The sequence below is a fragment of the Cataglyphis hispanica genome, chromosome 3 (genome assembly GCF_021464435.1).
Source record: "Cataglyphis hispanica isolate Lineage 1 chromosome 3, ULB_Chis1_1.0, whole genome shotgun sequence".
Classification (NCBI taxonomy): Eukaryota; Metazoa; Arthropoda; class Insecta; order Hymenoptera; family Formicidae; genus Cataglyphis; species Cataglyphis hispanica.
The window spans coordinates 10576040-10596704 of NC_065956.1; the positions used below are offsets into that span (position 1 = coordinate 10576040).

The 20665-nt window shown below is 40.6% G+C and overlaps 1 protein-coding gene across 1 annotated transcript in view; it reads left to right on the plus strand.

The window, feature by feature from the left end:
* Positions 1–8304: 8304 nt before the first annotated feature.
* LOC126859424 (hormonally up-regulated neu tumor-associated kinase homolog) overlaps positions 8305–20665 on the plus strand; it is a 203692-nt gene continuing 191331 nt past the window's right edge. Inside the window, exon 1 of the mRNA XM_050610701.1 lies at positions 8305–8499. Coding sequence (XP_050466658.1) covers positions 8305–8499 — 195 coding nt within the window. The remainder of the gene's footprint in view (positions 8500–20665) is intronic.

Genomic DNA, 20665 nt, shown 5'->3' on the forward strand with positions numbered 1-20665 from the left:
AATTGTGTGATTTTTTTCCTTACAAAGCATTAAAGCTGATAACGCGAGTCAACATAATTTAATTGCGTCGAAAAAGGGAAAATAGGACGGACGAACAACTCGATCGGTTGCGAGAAATGCGATTTTACGCGAAAAAAGCATTACCGTTAAAAGATGAATAGACGACACAGACAGAGATCGGAGGAGTCTTAACGACAAAGAGACGGAGATTCGGCGATCGTTATTTCCGCTCTGATCGGCGCTCCTCTTTCCTTCTTCTCGTCCTCATTATCGTTGTCTCACCGTCAGCTATTCCATATATCGGTAATTTGACAGGGAGAATATATACTGCGCGGTGACATACACTGCTGCTCGTTCCTTTTAGAAGCTGAAGTGCACGAAGAGGAGATGTCGAAGAGCGGCAGACCCGCAGCTCGCGAACCGGCACGCCGGCGAAGAACGGAAGCGCCGTCCTTCGTTTTGTTAGCCGCAAGAAACGGACGTATGTTAGCCATTATCCATGCTGCGGGCCGTACAGTAAATTATGATTGTCGAGTACATCATTGGCGGCGCGCGCGCGCACATTAGTTCCCCGGGGAAGGTAGCTCTCGTGCAGTCGTTCGCGTGGCTCTCAAATTACGCGCGCTGTCGTCGTTTTCCGTTGAAACGACGTGCCACCGGCTGTCGCACTCACGAAAATACGATATCCCCGCAGAAATATCGCAAACTTACTTTGGCCTGAAGAAAGCGAGTACATGCTTGAATAATCAAACAATTACAATAAACTAACACACGCAAATTTATGATTACTTTAGTTTATTGTAACGATTATATATTTTGTCTCCATTGCAAATTTATCACTTTGTTCAAATTAATTTTTTTTTAAGTAGCTGTGATAAGTGATAATTAATACATGTATATATATATATGTAATAAAAATATTTGCGCGTTTATTGAAATTAATTCCAATGGTTGATATGATTAACGTCTCACGGCTGATTCAAGATTCATATTTGAAATTAAAATTGAGGCGATTAAACTTTTTTTAGGCAGAAAATATTTTCATATTCGGCAGATATCAAGTAGCGCATTAATTCAAATTAGTCATTGACAATGCGTAATCCGATACCCTCAAAAATACAGACACTGTTTTCCAACGTCAATGTGCGAATTAATTATTTCAACCATTTAATTCATCAACATTGCCATGTGCGACCGAATGCACGTGCAGCGTTGTCAATTTTAGCACTTGACAAAGTACACTTGGCACTTTGCACCGACTCGCGTGTATCACAGTGAGTCAGTAATGAATCATGATTCTCTTGCCATGTTGTTAGCCTTAAGACATTATACTAGTTTATAATCGTCATAACCCGATTTACGGATAAAGGAATATCAATAAAGCGTATTTTCGATAGGACGATAAGCCTGATCTATTCGTCAGCTATGCAAATGCATCACGGCCGATCATTTAAGTATAGCTCAGATAAGGATTAACGCGCGCGAGACAGATAAGATAAAACTTATAAAATAAGATTATGAAAAAAAGGAAAATTATGTGAGAGAAATATATTAACATGAAATCAGTATTTACTTTCTCTCTCTCTCTTTCTTTCATACATAAAATATAGAAAGCTATTATTCTTCATAATTATTATTCTTCACTTACAATTCATTGCTCAATCCCTTTAGCGTTACGAAATATTTTACATAAATATAGTAATAAATATTGTCAATTCGCCCAAAACAGGACAGTGAACCATGACAGTGAAACTCGCCGAAAGAATGTCATAGGGAGCGTGTATAGATGACAAGGAAAGTAATGCAGTGGAAAGAGCTCTCGCGCGAGAAGAGTTACATCCTCTCATAAAACTCTCAATACATCGAAGAGCAGACGGCGGATAGTTGCCCAACATATCCCCCAAGTAATTGATAGACTAATGGCATTGCAAGTGGGTTAAGTGCACGACTGTTGAAACTTGGATAGGGAATTACCGAGAGTACAGAGAGGACCTATGATAATACTCGGACTCGGCTTCAATTAATACGAAGGGAACCGACTGATATAATTTCACCGTCGCCATGCGCGATTGGCAAATCGCGAAACGAGCGAGTGAACGGCCGTAAAAACGGAGCGAAGCGACCCCGCCGTTCGTTTACCTTTTAACGTTCGCACATCGTGTTCGCGCAACGACGCGAAATTAGTTAATCAGTATTTAAGTGGACGTTGCACGCGCGATAAATATAATGCGGCACAGGCGCGCTCGCTGATAATAATTAATAATCCCAACGCGAGTACGAACGAACGGCACGTGCAGGCGCAGATAATGTGCAACGCGTCGCGTGCCTTGCATTACCTCTCGCAATTTCATAAATTTTGCGAGAACGAAGAAGAGATATCGTTATAAAGAGATACCTATTATATTTATAGGTAATTAATTAATCCGCCAGAAGATATTAAGTTTTTTTTATTTTAATCGAGTTCAAAGCGCTCCTTGACAGATCGATGTTTCTTTTCTTCTTTCGCATTCCTATGTTAAACTGGACATATTAGACGCATCGCGGACGAGAGGGTACTTTCGCTATTATTGATACGTAGGATCGGCGTAGCTATAGAGACCCCCGATGGAAACAGAACAGAGTTAATGACGGCGATGCGAATGAATCGATATTACGCGCTCTCCGTGTCGTTCGACGACGCTCTGCATTTTGCAGAGCTCGCGGCAGCAGTGCAGAAGGGGAGGTAGGGGTCAATTAAAAGCTGTTTTCATCGATTGCGCGACCGGCCGTCTGATAATGCGATGTGCTCGGATCGGTCGCCGCGATAAATTAAACGCGCTTCGTGACGACGCTCGCTTTCTTTTATTATTATTTTTTTAAACGCACTATCGCGCGCACCAGTTATGTTTCAAAATGCACGCTTAATCTTTTTCACGTGGCTTAGCGTATAGTATACGCGATGCAATCTAATCGCGGCCGCCTTATCCACCGCTGTGCGTTACAATACGGAGAACGGTCCGGCATCAATTTCTCTCTCGACTCGCCACTGACGCGTTAATTCCTCCTTCCCTGTCGTTGGCCGCACGTGATTTAATATGAACATTTATGCACGCCTTATATGAACAATTTTGATAAAAGCAAACAAATATTTCTTCCATAGATGATATATGTGTGTGTGTATATTGAGAGAAATCCAGAAAAAAAGTATTTTTAAAAAATTCTTACTGAAAAGAATAATACAATAACATTTTATATGCACTGTAGAAGAATAATTAACGTGATATCGTATGGAATCTTATTTGACTATTCGAGAAACTTTGCATTTGATTAATAGATTGCAAAATTAATAATAATTAATAATAATAATGCCTAATAAATATCATTTTCTATTAATAAAAATCAACGAACGATGATCAATCTCTTTTCACTTTTACATTGCCAAAAGAAGCATAAAAAAAAAAATTCATTACTCTCGCATCACTTCGTGCTTCTTAGAAAGATTTTAATTTCTAGAGGAATCATCGCTATCAAAGACGTATCCGATGACGCTTATTCGACTATTCCAAACATTATCGCGCAGGTGAGTCACGTCTGCCGCAGCGGCTACCAAGGTGAAACGTTTCCACGAACCCGACGACGATTTCTCAGCGAAAATTCAGCCGGCCTATCGGAAATCTTATTGTTGATAATAGATAATCGCGCGAGCACGTGCCGTGATAGTGTTGCGCGATGCACATGTGCGTCTCGAGATGCGTGCGCGAATCGCACGCCTAATCTTTCGCACGACGTAGAGGCGAGGAAGATCGCAGGGATGCACTAAGAGAGAGAGAGAGAGAGAGAGAGAGAGAGAGAGAGAGAGAGAGAGAGAGACAGAGAGAGAAGATCCGGGGCCGCAAAGGAATGAGATAAAGGATAGAGAGAAATAAAGAGAGAGCAAGAGAGAGAGAGAGATGAGATGAAGAGCGGAAAACAAGATAGAGCAGAATCAGCGTGGTGAACATCTGCGTGTCGTCGGACACGTTCCACGGCTAATAAATCGCCACTTATCGATCGCTGCTTGTCGTTACGCAATAAGATGCATTAGCATAAGACCGCTGAGAAATCTATCTACTGGTGCACACATTTTTTTTCGCGTCTCCATCGGCTCGCTGGCTGCCTCGTCGTAATCCTATCAGCAGCGAATCTCTTTTTCATAAGCGACTTTTTTATGGTTACGATAAAAAAAAAATATAGTTGATTTAGTCAAGAAAATGAGCATTTAAATATAAAATAAATCAATAGCATATGCCTTTATATATGTAATTTTATATACACTATACTTTATAATTCTTTTATGGTGTAAATCTTTATTTGAAACTGTTTACGGTCATTTATTGTATATTATGAAAGATTTATTTGTTATATAATAATTTATATTGTTTATATATATATATATATATAATTATTATTTCATATATATTTTTTATTTATATTAGTTATTTTAATTTTATATAATAACCTATTTTTCTAATCTCTTAAACTTTTCATTTTTTATTTGTAATATCTATTTTTAACAGAGACATTTTTACAAGTACTAAATTTTTCTAGATTTCATGTGCTTTTTTACGAGAAGTGCATTACTCAATATTGACATCCTGCTAATGAGAACGAAGAAAAGTACTGTGTGTCAACCACGTGTCGAGTAGCGAACAGGGCCAAAGTGCAAGACGCAATTACGGTACGTACGCTATCTTTATCGCGTCTTGTGAATCATCTCGATCATTATATCGTCTTTCGACATCGCACATATTATCTAGGTTTTCAGGTCTCTCTTCTCTTCTCTCTCTCTCTCTCTCTCTCTCTCTCTCTCTCTCTCTCTCTCTCTTTTTCATTATATTTTCCTGCCGATTCTTCACTATATTTTCTCTACTCGTAAAATATATACTATGACACGTGTACGCGCTATTTCATCGATAAGAGGCTCTCTAATAACTGTACTTATACTCGGACATTGCGTTTACAGAAGCAACGAGAAAGTAGCGAAGAAAAGAGGAATGAGATCAGTGCGCAGTTGTGCAAAACTAATTCAATATCGAAATATTATCTTGTTGGCATCAAATAATGTTTATTAAAAATGCCATATTTTATTTGCGATATTTTTAATTTCAATTATGCAACTATCTATGTTAATGAAAGAAAATGCAATAGTCATTTTAGTAATTACACTGAATATTTCATAATAGTATATTCCGTATATATACCGCTGTATTCAGTAAATGTATTTTTTGAAATTTCACAGATCTTTGAAGATGGAAATTATCGTATTTATCAATTTGTTCACTGTCAATTTTTTAATGATTTTTTTGGCACATAGAATCATCCATACATCAAAGAATCAGCGAAAAATGAAGCAGCAAAGAAAAGACTTTATTACAGCTCGCTATTGGCTATACCATGTATTTTGTAATTGATACTTATCAAGAAAAGTTAGCGAATTGAGAAAAGAATTTATTTTTAAGTCGATAAGACGCCGCGCTCTTTTAAATATAGTTTAATATCTGCGATACCGTTTACGCATTATCAAGAATACAAACCTAGCATTGTCCGGTCAGCGTAGAAAATTATCGCGACCTGTCAAAACATATCTCGGTTCGTGCATTATCGATCTCTTTTCAAGACGAGTGAGTGGGTCAGCCTGTGATCGTGTGACACAGCGAATATGCGGGCGGGCCAGACTCGGATCGTGTTGCAGCATCGTATAAAAGTCGATCGAGTGACGATCGAGATTATTTCGTAGAAGGCTGTCTTTCAATTTCTTTTTCTTCCTCTTTTAACATTCCATAATAATTTATACAACAGCTGCAGAGCTTTTAATTTATTTTTTAACATGCAGCTTACAATATGAAAGTAAGCTACGTGGTCGATATCTCATATATGAAATTTAATTTGAAATACAAAAAAAGGGAAATATTCAGTCAATTTATAAAAAATGTTAAATATTTCAAGACGACAAATTAATTACCATGCGAACGTATTTGGCCTTCACGACGTATAGCATATTATTGTTGACATACTCGCTCAATCTGTTGTCATTCATACGGCAAGCCTTGTACGAGAAGATTGTTCGCGCGTATCATCGGATTATTTTTCAAGAAACGTGATTATTGTGGCTCATAAGCGTATTGGAACGATGGTAATTATCGCATATTCGCGAGTGACGAGTGTCAAAGCCTTACCTTGCTCGAAGTTGTCAATATCTTGATTCATTGATTCGAAGTACAATCTTAACGCAAAATAAAATATTTAACCGCGATTCGTTGTGTCTTAATTAGAGATTATGATGTAAAACGTCACGTCTTAGTTTGACTAGTTTGTACAAAATATCCGAAATATATCCGTGCGTCCGAATTCGGGAGTATCGTGCAAAGTGTCGCGTATCTGTTTTTATATAAAGCCGCATAATGAATAATACTAAATTGTAATAAACCATATTTTCGCGATTAAGTGTAACAAACTATAAATATAATGCATCCTGATAACTTGTGAGATGAGGAGATAGCTTGAAAAGCATTAGAGCGGTTATATATATATAATATATAGATTTATATATATATATATATATATACATATATATAATATATAGATTTAATTAATTAATTTTAGCTGATAACTTGGCTCTATATTTAAATTTTATTGGCTTTATATTTATCTAGTTCTATAAAGCAAAGTTATATTAAAATAAACATTCAATAAACGATTATAAAACCATAAAATAAGCGTAAAATATTTACGCTTACGTATCTCTGAACAATGATATTTAGCCGGCAACAGAAAGAGTTTCTCTCCTTTTTCGATCTCTAACTGAGGTCAAGCGGTTAGATATAGTCACATCAATACAGGGAGAGGTATCGATAAAAAGTAGGTTCAATAATGATCCGAAGAAGCTAGGCAAAATTTTATTTTGCGCACTAATGGCAGAACTTACGACTAATCTTTCTGGTACGGTTTCGCTACACAAGGCCGCGGACTCTGACTCAGCCAGAACAGCTGTTTGTCATAAAGTGCGCGAAAGATATCCGAGTCCTGCCTTAGATAGCGACTTCCTGCTGACCTCGCTGCACTAGCATGTGCAATTAACTGCTCTCGGTGATAGGCGACTACGACGCCGTTTCGATTTTGCGTAATTATCATATCTTCGCCCCACGAATGCCAAATCTTACGTATGCATAATATACTCGGCAATGGAATAAAGTGCGTGAGCTGCATGTTATTGGAATTATTTTAAAATAAAATAGAGTCAGCTAATATGAAGCAGGGAAAATTTATAGCAACTTTCTCTTTAGCTAGAGTTGTTTAAATTTGATCTTATTAGTGAGTAGTATATATGTTGACTGTGGGAAAATAGCGGCAAAATAGCCTGATAAAAATTGACACGTTATACCGATCCAATATAATTATTCCAGGATTATACGATGTTAAATTGTTGCCGGTCATTGCTTCGTGGGAATATTATCGCATTTAAATGTATGTATTAATTGCCCCGTGGCAATTGTAACCGATGAAAGTACAAATATTAGTGGGACAGCGCTTCCGCACGACATTCGAATATATTATGGCGCATGTAAATGCAAAGTACCTGTCGATTCGTTTGTTAATGAGGACAGAATTTAAATTGCGCGTTAACATCAAAAGCGCATGATTAACCTCGCTGTACATCATTACATATTTCGTGATCGTAAAAGCTATACATATACCACAAAATAGTTTTCATTCTATTTAAATAAATCTGAAATAGATGCTAAAAGTTATATGTAACTTCATTTTTCTTCATCAAAAAAAAAAAGTATAAATAATTCTATAAATTTTTTTTTATTAGAACAAAATTTTTAATAGAAAAATTCTGCCGTCTTTTAATCGACTCTGTCTTTTAAGTATTTTCTATTCGCATGATTGAAAAAAAAAAAAAAAGAATAATCATACAGCAGGAGCCAATCGATATGCTAGGACTCGCGCATTCGAGTGTTTGACGAGTCGGCGAGGATTGAGAAAGAAGAGGAGAGAAAGAAGCGACAGTTTTGCGCATCGAGATCTCGCAATTGAGTAGAGCCGTGAAAATGTCCGAGTCACGCGAGCCGCGTATCGTCCGCATCGTCTCGCATCGTGTTGCGAGGACCTGATTCTAGCGGTAATAAAGCGCGCGCGCGCGCGCGCGCTGCGTATCGTGCACGCGAAATCGAAAGGCATCACTATACACAACCTAACCCGAGTGATCCGACCTTACGTCTAACGAGGTGGCAAAACTTTCGAGTCGGTTTTTACTACGCGTAATTTGTATGCGCGTGTGACATGACGCGTACGAACGCGACGGAGAACGGCGGCGGCGGCGGTGGCGGTGGCGGCGGCGGCGGCGGTGGCAACATCGTTGTCGCACCCGCGAAGAAATCCTTGGTCCGCGTCGGAAAGTATCAGATGCTGGGGCCCCTCGGCAAGGGGAATTTTGCGCGCGTCGAAGAGGCCATCCACACCGTCCTCGGAGTCAAGGTGAGTGTGATAAACACGAATCGCCGCCGGGTGCAAGCGGCGGCCCGAGAGGTATCTCTCGTACAACCTCGATGCGACGCTTCTCGCTTCTCCGCTCCTAGTGCGCGAGAGAAGCGAAAGCTTGCTCCCTCGCGAGACCGACATAAATCGTTGGTCCCGACGCGCGGAACGTAACGCGATCGTGAGAACGTCGAGAGGATGCTCGATTCTTTTTCCAGCGAATGTCTTTTCCGCGTAAAACAGTCTCTAGGATTGATCGCACGATCTCACAAACGAATTTTCTTTATATTTATCGTTAGTATTAAATGGACATACGGATATTTTGCGCGATGATGTTACCGCGCGAATATCGTTGCGAATGATTTAATCTCTTTGTACGACAAGACGCGCGCGCGCGCAGAATATATGGTTTGAGAGTTTTTCTAGGATTCTTAATAATTATTCTACGACACATTTTTTTCTCACTCCGCAGACTACTCAACGGCATGAATTTATGCCTTTAACGAATTATCCGTGAACTCGGACAGGCGTAAATCTATTTGTTCCACGTGTATTCTTCTGAAGAGATAATCTTTTTAAGTGACCGCAGTCACATTTAAATTGCGCATAAATTGCAAACATTAGTTTGCATAATGAAGCGTCTCAATATTAACAGCTCGTGTGTAAAACCTTGCCGACATGCGCGTGATATTTCAATGAATAATCCTAATATTATGTAATGTAACACGCGCGTTTCTCCCTTTGTCATAATATTGCTCCGTTTTTAATTTTTATCGCGGGAGAAAAGAATTGTTTCTCGCTTACGTCAGATTATCAAGCGAGTTGGGCTCGCCTTTTCGTCGAATTAATCACGCTACGGTGCGCATCAGATGTATTTCCGGCACAGACATGAATCATTCGTTTGGAATCCATGCACCGAGGATCTCGCGTAAATAAAAGAGAGATCTGGCCGCCCCCCCCCACAAAAAAAAGAAAAAAAAAAAATATTGAAATCGAGTAAAAAAATGCCACAGGCGCTGAAGGGACAAAAAATTCACGACATTATAGTTGCATCTCCATTCGATCAAATTTTGTGAGTTTCTCGTAACAATTCCATGAAAATAACGTAGATTTGACATTGCCTGACAGATACACATGATGTCACGCAATGAAAGACGAGCGTCAGATTTCCGAACGTTTCCTTTTCTTTGTGCCATCCTAAATACCAGCGGGATCTCTTCTATATATGTGTGGGAACCTTACTATTAAAATATTCTTCTCGAAGATTATCTGATGTTCGGATCGATCGACGATCACGGAATTCAGACTATGTTGACCGTCGTCGTTTGAGAGAGATCCGCTCCTTGATTTATTCCACACAATGTCGATGAAATATAATAGTTAATAAGATAGTTTATTCCCTCTAAATTAATAAGTACTAAAGTAAATCGTGATAATCGAGTTTTCTCGTCATCGATACGATTTAATTTATGGTTCATCGATTTTTAACAATCTTTGATATGATGAATCATCATTAATGATCTTGATGATCGAGGATTAATTATAAATTCATTTTGAGTTGATAAATAAGATGTATCTTACATCTTTAATTTATGTAGAAATTATTTAATTTTCGATATCAAGATATTGCGTAAAATTTTGTTTCTGAAATTTCGAGAGCTCGTATTAATCAATATAAATTTATAAATCCAGTAAAGCAAGTTGAAAAAATACATATTTTTGAGATTTCGATTTAATCATATTTATAAAAATCATTACGACTAAATTGAAAACTTAATATAAATTCTAAAATATTTTTCTGGGTACGCATCAATTTTTCTTTTAACACGACGATATATCGCCCTTATTCGAGATTTTTTCTGTTTCATTTTTTTCGCAATACATGTATCATAAAGATGACTAAATGTACAGAGTATATTCCGTAGACATTATATGTATTTCTTCAGCAAAGGCGACACGTCATCATGGTGGAAAGCTCTTTAGACGCGGTGTGGAAGATAACGTTCGAGCATCTGGCGACGTTTACCGCGAGGAAAGACGAGCGGGGTGATTAAAGGAGGCCGCGGGAACCGCGCGATTTACGCCGCGCGGCCGAGACGCGAGGCGCGGGGAACATCGCCGGAGAGACGATAGACACCGATCGCTACGGGGAAATCGTTTGCGGTTATCTTGCCGAGAGGCCGATAACATGTCGCCTCCCGCGTGTGGTTTTCTCTCCTCTCTCTCTCTCTCTCACACACACACACACACTCTTTCTATCTTTATCTCTTTCTCCGTCGTATCATGACGGGAGCGCGGTGAGAAGCCAGCCGCGCTGACGACTACGCGTCTCCGAGTTTACGAGGCGCGTAAAAAAGATCCACGCTTCCGATCGCGAGAGACGGCGTTTAACGAGGTTCTTCTAGAGGTCCGAGCTCTCGCTCACCGATGATGATGGCTGACGTAGCCTTATTCAATGCTCCATGTATGTTATTACGATCGATGGGCGATCAAAATGTATATCATTAAAAAATGTTCGATATCTTTTTTGAAGATATTTTAACAAATTATTTAACAAATTATTATTTATGTATCTTCTAATATTTTGATGTTTTTGAAAAAAATTTATTCATGATCTGAATATTGTATTAGATATCGATAACACGATACGTTTAATTCCATTTCTCGGGATTATTTTTGAATGAAAAGGATCAAGATTACATTTTATATATATTTAAAGCGAACACAATCCTAAAGATTGATTCTTTCATGTCTTTGTGCGATCGAATTTTCGTTTCATAATGTTGCGTCAATCAATTTTTTAATACACCGCATGACGACACGATAAACGCTAATGCGTATCAATTTGCGCGTCTCGAGCATCGATGAGGAACGGAATTAATTGATTTATCGATTCGGTCGTGACCGATAATAGAATACGATTCGCGCAAAGCTGCGCATCAGGCGATTAGCGTAAAGGCGATCAACATTATCGCTCGTCTTGCGCGTGTTTTATGCAGATAGCGGTTTTCTTTATGCGCGCTCGCGCTCGCGCGCGCGTTAATGCTCTCGTCGGAGATGACAGATGGGACGGGGTCGCGGCTTCTGAATATTGTGTAACAGAATATTTTTGCGATGGACGGCGCAACTGACCGGTTTCTCCGCCTACGTGATGAAAATCGAAGGGAGGGAGATGCATTTTTCACGTACCGTTATCGCCGCAGTCCCTGATACGACCACGCAATGTGCCAATTTGTCGCGCGGTCTCGTCTACGCAGTTCAAATAGTTTATCGCGTGAAAAAGTGATTACGCACTCGTGACAGTTGCGGATACAAAGGAAGGCGGTTATCGCCGATCAAAGACGGAGGTTTCGATTATCCTCGCCACCCCCCCCCCCCCCCCTCCCTCTTGCCATGCCTGCGGCTCTTATCGCGCTTCGGCATTTTTGCTTGTATCCATTTTTTTCGCCACGTGGGTCACTATCGTAGTTGCTGTTCTGCTCTATTCAACGATATATCTCGCAATTATCTTTATTAATAAAGCGTACGAGTCGAGAGATCGGTTTTCACTTGCGTCCTTTGACGTTGCTTGATTGATTAAATTTTTTCTATCTATTTCTATAGATAGAGAGAGAAAATGTGTGCGTGTGTACGAGAACGAAACAGAGTGACTAATTAATGTAATTTCTTAGAATCTTATATACGCACTAAACATTATTCAAATGGACATTTTTGATGACCCATGGGGTCATCCAAATGACTTATGAGAGAGCCAGATTTCTGGATCAGATACGAGACATAAAAATTGTAATAATGAAACTTTGTATCGTGCAAGATCATGTTTTATTTACGGTCACTAACAATAAGCTATATATATTCTCGATCCGCTTGAATGTGGAAAACGCGAGCTCTCGTTCGGATTAATCTGGTTTCCGTAATCACTCAATTTGCAACGATACGTCGTAGTATAATTGCAGCTTCCGAAGTGGGAGATGTCATTTTTGCGTCCAGATTTTTCTTCGCATCTACTACGCGCTACTATCTGTATAAGGAGATAGTTCGCGACTCTCGTCACGAACCATCAGTTTTGAAATGCCATTTGTATACGCTTTGCGCTACACCATTCCATACCGATATATCCTTCCTGGTGCGCCTCTCCCCTAGAGTGTTTTTTTGCTTCGGTACTCTAGATTTCTGTATATATTCGGTACTCTAGATTTCTGTATATATTCGGTACTCTAGATTTCTGTATTCTTTGCGAAAATATATTCAGGTTTTTCCTCTTCGTCGACGCTTATCAATTGGAATCTCACGTCTTACACAGTTACTGTACCTTTTATACAAAGATAATGCATACAAAGATATTTAGAAAAATGAAAAAATATTAGTTTCTAAAAATTTAGAAATATAAAAAAGTAAATTTTTATTTGTCTAAACAAAATTAATATTTTGACGAGTTATAAATTTCTCTAAATTGAACAAACATGTAAGCAAGTAAGAGAAAAATTATTATATCGAGAAGATAAGTGAGAATAAGTGTTTCTTGCTCTTAGAAAAGTGACTGTGATTTAGTAAAAGATTATGTTTATTTAATACCGTATTTTTCTTTTTTATAAAATATGGGATATAAAGGGCTCAGATCGTCGCTGTCTCATCTTACGCAAAAGATTCACGAGTAAAACAATATGAAATCGTTTTCAACACGCGAGATCGACTTGCGCTCGACTGTAAAATTAAAATTTAAATACAGCGGAACCGCGAGGGCGTCAATCGTCATCGACGGTCGCAATTTATCAGCGACCTTGTTTGCCTCGAATTAGCAATGCGGAAGCCTCGCTAGAAACTCCGAGACAGATCTCGCCTATCATCAGCGGGTACTCATCCGTCTGCTCCCTCATCAAAGCGTCGGTTTTTCGGCGCTGAATCGACTTTTACCGGTGGCTTTCATCGGCTGCGCAAACGAGAGACAAGAAGCGACTTCTCTTGTCTCTAATCCGAGCCGGATTGTCGTCGGTATCGATCGGCTGTTCCTTTCCCGCGTAGCGGTGTGTTACATCGCCGCCGCGGCCCTTCCGCAACCTGTAATTTCGGTAACCACAAATAAAACCATATGACGTATGTGTGTGTGTGTGTGTGTGTGTATACGCGGATCGACGTGTAGTCCGCTCGACCACACGAGAAAGCAATAGCCCGAGAACAGTATCGGATGTCTATAGGGCGCCCTTCTCGTTCCCTTCTCTATATCTTGCACCTCGCCGTTTGTCTCTCTTTCTCTCTCCTTACCTCTTTTTCTCTCCCTTTTTCTATCTTTATTTTCCTACCGGTACATCTCCGTCTATATACCTGGCCACCCTCTCGCACCTTCTCGTAGCTCGATTTACACGGGATCCCGATATTGTCTTGCCGTCCTTTTCCTCTTCGCCGTCCATTTCTTCGGTGTGTCTCCCTCATACCTGCTGTCTGCTTTCCAAGCGTATTTAGCATCGATTATAAGACGACAATAGACCTACCGGATTGTGCCCGAGACCGAGGACGATGTGCATCAGAATCTACCGAGACCAGATAGCAGCTTGATAGAATGGTCCATCGAGAGGGAGAAAGGGAAAGAGAGAGAGAGAGAGAGAGAGAGAGAGAGAATGCGCACCTGCGGTTTCGTGTTACTCGCACATGGTGGGCCCTGCCGTACGTAGGGACCTGCCAAAATCGTTCAGGTACAGCTCACGTCTCTCTCTCGCTTGTTCTTTCGTAGCCGCCACCTTGACGGTGATCGTGAATCGGTCCCCGGTAGATTTTTCCTTGAACGGCGCGGAGATTTTGTGGGATTTCTCGTTTACTACCGCAGCCGGCTGTTCTATATTCCAAATGGACGACCATTCCGAGCATACGATCAAATAAGAGGAGATCTCGAAACCGGCAAAGTATTCCGCAGGGACGCGCGAAATGCGATTTATATTTCTTTTTTTTCTTTTTTTTTTTTTTTTTTCAAAAATGGTATTTTTGTGCAATTGTGCGTTGTTGCGTAACAGACATTGACATTTCTTGTCGCAATTTTAAATAATATTAGAACGGTTAATCCTGGCGATCAATTTCAGCTGCGTAAAGTCGTTGTTGCCGGTAAATTGCTCTTGAATGATTACTCATTGCGTTAGGAGAACCGCTCAAATCCTTGACATTTCGCGACAGCATAATCCGCCGGGATTTCATGGCTTTCGCGGCGGCGGAAAGTCGATGCATAATTTCCCAGCTGCACACGACTAGACTTCGCCACTCTCGGCGTTTATCAGTCATTTTTACCCCGGCGTCAAAGCGACCGTGGCCCAATGGCCCCGTTAAGTACGCCTCTCCAGCACTGCTTTTTCTCTCCTCGCTATACGCGCCAGCGATTGCATGCATTGTGTGCATCCTTCATCCGCGATGAAGGCGAGATGTACACGTTGGGATAAGGACGCAGGCGGTGGAGGAACTCGGTTCTTTAAAATAGCGCATCCGGCGGTGTGTGTATTTCAGGCGTTTATATTTTAACGTTCATTTTGAAATTTCGAAAATATATAATGATACATTTATATAGCACTGTCTCACGTATTACGGTATCATAAAATTAATTGATCGGTACACAGTCTCGCGCTACGTAATTTGGATCGATTTAAAACGGCGCGCGCGTAATGAGTGGCGACCACAGTAAATATCGATAGGCGGTGTTCAACATTATTCCCTCTCCTTCCCATAATATATCCCGCGCTACGAATTACAGCTCATTTTGAATTACAATTGCCGGCGAGCGGTTAGATAGAGCCACGCGATTTGCATAATCGACGAGCTCTCCTGCGCGCGCGCGCGCGATTACGCGATCTACCCCCTGTTTCAGTAAGTGATTCTTTTAACGACCGTTTATTAGTCCCGCTGTATTAAAAAGTACGGATCGATCGTCATTAAAGCGATGGCGTAATCAGCCGATCGGCCGCGATCGACGATCGCCGACGCTCGCGTCGACGGGGACCGTCGAACTTAATGGCCGGGCAATTAACCACGACAGCCGATGCAAATGAATAAATTTGTACTATTAGTTTCGTCCAGGCGGGCCCCTTTAATCATCGCTGGCCCGGGAAAGGCTGCCGATCCCGACCCGGCAAACGCGCCCAGTGACAAATACAAGGCCCACGGCGTGTGTGCACGCGTCTAATAATTAACTGCGTGGCCCCGGGGTCTTCTCGGAAAGGTCCCGGCCTATCGAGAAGATATTCCGTGGAATTCGTGGCCGCCTTTTGGATACGCCTTTTCCCCGGAGAGATCGGAGCGGGGCAAAAAATCCGACGTATTTCTGGCTCGGTTCCGCGACTGCGGATCTCAGAGGGACCCGAGACTTGGTTCTCCGAGAGAACCCGCACGTGTACGTCGCCGTTCCTATCGTAAATGTCGACCGCGTTCGTTCGATTTTACCGACGATGGGCGGGCATCCGTTTCGATGAGGCTTCTCGACGAAATATCCGATCCTCCATCGCGATGATATCGCTCACCTTTTCGTTTCATCTCGCGGAACGAGAACAAACAACGTCGTTCTGAGACTTGATGGTACCAGGATCAAACTATACGCCGATCGATATTCGAAAACAAATCTCCATAGCATCTCCCTTATTAGCTTTTGAATTTAAAAGCATCAGAAGTTGATTGCATTTAATTTATGGTTGATTCAAAATTTACTCGTCCCTTTATCATTTTCATGAACGGCTAGTTAATTTCAACTGCAATCTAAATAATTTTTTTTCTCTATGGAATCAAATTACAGCGGGGAACAAATATATATCAAATAAATTACGATTAAAATTGTTGGTAAAAATTTTCGAAATAAAAAAGGCTTATAATTGAAAATAAAAGAGTATATGATGAATGTTTTTCTCTCTCTTTCTAAAAGGCATACGAGACATGTTTCCTCAAAATTCCGAAAAGGTTGCGCATCGATAGAGCGCGTTGTAATTCCGCGAGATCGATGTTGCTGATGTTTACGGATTATAAAGTTCGCGATGTAACCGGTATCGCGGTCGAGCGTGGGAAGATCGCTTCTAAATATCGCGCGAGTTATCTTACGCAACGAAACGGCGCGTAGATTAACTTTGTATCCTGTTTTCTCGGCCGTGTCTAGGAAACGAGAGGCGGGCATATCGAATCGAGTGCGTGCGAAACGTTTATCTCGATTACTGCCAAGTGCAGGAACGTGTACCTCCATCTCCTCGGAGCGTGTAGGTGGTGGACCCGAGGTGAGCTTGGGAGCAACGAGACGAGGAGGAGCAGGTATCGCGCAGCTTGCGTGTTGTCTGCATCCGCTGGGGATCGTCACACGTGCGAGATGCGATGGCCGATTTAGGCAGGCCGGTGTCCTTGAGAGAGAGAGAGATGGATGAATCGAAAAGAAAAGTGCACGCGCAAAAATTAATTCTGCAAAGAGTTACGAAATTCTAATTTTTCGTGAAAAATTTTTATTTTGCGGCATTAATGCGATCCTCGGCTTCCACTTGTACATTGATAAGGACTGTACTTTGTATTTCGGTGATTACTTATCGGTGACATACTCGATGGACATTTGAAAACGGAGTCGTGTTTGTTCACTTTGAGGGCTTACCTGCCTCTATGCGAAATCGAGCGACGAGACGTAGCGCTCTATCGATATCTGGAAACGGCATCGAGAATAGTAGAGACACGAACGCGGAAATTTGCGCGCGTTTTCAACTCAATATATATTCCAGCAAGATCATAATTCTCGTTTTCTTCGGGGACCGTGACGTCTTTTCAGTAACGACAGGACTCAAGAGTCTTTTTTTTTTTTAAGTACTCGCCGGCGATCCGCGTTTGAGTTTCGTTTTCACTGAATATCGAAATTGTTACATAATCATTGCAATAGCTGCGTGAAACTTTTAGCTATGAGAAACTTTCAAATCAATATCATTACGACAAGCGTAGCCATGTTCACGTCGTAACTGGACTATATTTTTTAAGATATTTGACATTTCTTTCTTTCTCACATATACATACATAAATAATATTATTTTTCGCAGAATATTATTAATATCAAATATCTCTATTAACGGTAATATTTCATAACGATGACAATTTCTATAAATACGTATTTTGATTTTACTATTTCATGTAAAGTCAAATGAAATTAAAACTTTCCGAAATATCAATAGAAAAAATTAATTACGTTTATTTCTACAATTAGAGTAGTATTTGAATGAAGCATAATTTGAGAATCTTGTTTTCCAATAAAAAAATATTTTCCTTTAATTAAATTGTCTTTTTCTGGCATTTATTCTTTTCGACTTTCTTTTTTTTCACGAAGAAAAAAAAGAAAAAAGAGACTTGTCGTCACTTTGCACACATACATATTTATGACTTCTACCTCTGTTTATGTCTCACTATGTATGTAGTAGCTATTTCTAATTGAATCTTTATATATATATCTTGTTCCTTGTATACTTTATTCTTACATCTCAAGCGTCGCGTCATCGATTTACAAAAGCTCTCTCCTAGAAGTCGATTATACGGTCGATTATATCGTCGCGGCAAAAAATCTGCCGTCGTCGCGCGGACATCGGCAACGTCTGCGGTGATCCGCAGCCGCGTCTCCTCTGTCTCTATGTATATAATTACAGAGATGAATAGAGAAAGCCTACTATTAAAGACAGCTGAAACCGCGCCGTGCCTCGTCCGAGATCTCCCGTGAAACATTACGACGATTAACGCCGCCTATCTGTGCGATTTACCGTAATTGCGCGGATTGAAAAACGATAATCCTCCGAGGACGAGGTGGACAATTTCTATTTGGTCATTTGAACAATAGAATTTTCAATCGGTTAGATGATTTTCCTAAATGCTAGATATCGCCATCGATTGACCTTTATTCGATATAAATGTACTGTGTTTCTCATTTATTTATTTTATATTAATTAATATATTAATAAATATAAAATAGCAGTATTAAAGTCTATAAAGCGTTTATTTAAAAAAAAAACTTATATAAATCAAAATTCATGCAAAATAAAAATAATATTTGTACATGTATGTGTGCATGTGTAGTATACTTGCAGCAATACGAAAAGATTGAATGTGTAGTAATTTAGTAAGGAATTATCGATAAAGAAACGGGGCGTCATATATACGTGAATGGTACGCGGGAAATTCGTGGTCGACACGATCGTAAACGTCGTAAATAACAATGATCGTTCAGTCGAATCTCTCGATCGTTGGAGTCGATTTTATCTCGCAACATTACCAAGACGCAATAGCCTCGATCGGTAGTCAACGGCCTCAGAATTTGTCGAACATGTTCGATTGGGACAAGAGAGAGAGAGAGAGAGAGAGAGAGAGAGAGATATCATCTACGGTAACAAATTGCCAGCAATGATGCATTTCGATAATGTCGTATAATTTAATAAATTCGTAGAAGTGAAAGGAGACATGATATTGTGGTACCAGTATATCGATATAAAATCATGACAGAATGTGAAACAATAGTTTTCTTTAACAATAGTACAGTATAGTACAGTAAGTCACTATTATTAAACGTCATCGATCTCACCCGGAAACTATCTTGTTTGAAAGCCCTATTCGTGTACATACGCGATAGCGGAAATACATGAGAAAGAAAAGAGGCGCAAAATATTTAGAATATGTAACATTTCAAAGTCGTAAGAGAATTATACTCTTAAACTTTTTTTTTAAAGAATCTATAATTGAGAGAAAGCGTGCTGAATTTCTTGGATACTTTATACATGCGAGAGTATTCATTGCGTTTACCTGCGAGTATAAATGTCAGATGAACTTTTGCGATAGAATATTATGGAACATATGTATCATATATTCGTATCTCATATTAATTTACAAGGCTCATGAGACATTAAGATACATTTTCTAATGTGACAGATGGTTGATTTCCAACGACGTCGTGTAAAAATATTAAAGTACTCGCGTGCCGCGAGTTTTTCGTGGGCGTCGATATAAATCATCACAGAACCTCCGTGCCTTAATGCGCCGAGTGGTGACACAAACGAGAACGGGCATCTCGGCTTTGGAGTAGCGAGGCTGTGCCGAGACGAGGCGAGGATTCGGCGGACCAGTTTCGGAAACACGAAACCGTCCTCGACCGTCGTTAAACATTCGACACACTCGCGCCTGCGAGTAGAATGATAAGGAGCTGACGTGCCTCCGCTCTCGATCTGACATCCAATTCCGAGAAAAGTTTCAATCCGGTGGCACCATCGCCCCCTCCTCCCTTTCACGCGCTCCATTCCCCCCGAGGATCCGAGGAATCAAAGGAACCAGAAATACGAGCTCGCGCATCGCGCGGTCTGTCGTGAGTCGATTGAGACGAGGCACGTCATTGACGAGAAAAAAAGATAAGCAAGGAGTGGGTGGGATGCTGCGGAGGGAGCGAGAAGCGGGGAAAGATTGGAGCCGCATGGGCTAACTCGATGTCACGCTCGAGTAGGCGAGATTTTTTTTTTATATCGCCGTAGCTACGGGAGAAGTAACGCTTCATTGAAACGAGACTGTTCTAGCGAGATATCGCCCTTGGCTCGGACTGTATTGTATTGTTATCACCCCGCAGATAATACAAATTCCAGTAGCACAATCAGCTGAAATCAATGAAAGACATTTGAGGGGAAAAAGTTGTACGTATACGTTTTAATAAATAATTATTAAAAAAAAAAATAATCTAGAAAAATATAATATAAGCAAAAAATATAATCTACAATATATAGAGACACTCCGTACTTTCAGCCAACATTGTTTATATATCCGTCATCAGCTCTATTTTATGAAAATGTTACTCGCTTGGCTGATGCATAACGGTGCGCTGTTATGACGCCTATTAATCGCGCGCAAGTTTGCGCGGGTAATGGCAAGTCGTGCAGCGGCCATTCGCATCTCTCCCCCGGGGTTCCCTCGATATTCCAATTCGCGCTGGAGATCGCGCGTTTCTCATTTGCATGAGTAGCCTAGCTCTGCACCGTGGGCATAGACGGCTCTCAAGGGCCTTCGCCAGAGAGTGGACACGTCGTGAATCTACGGGCGACGGGACGGTAGATTCGTCCCTCCCCCGCTCCTCTCGCCCTCCTTCTCCCTCTAATCACCGCTTCTCGAGACGATCAACGTCGTTCGCGCTATGTCGCTGCACCGCTCGATGTTAAATGGA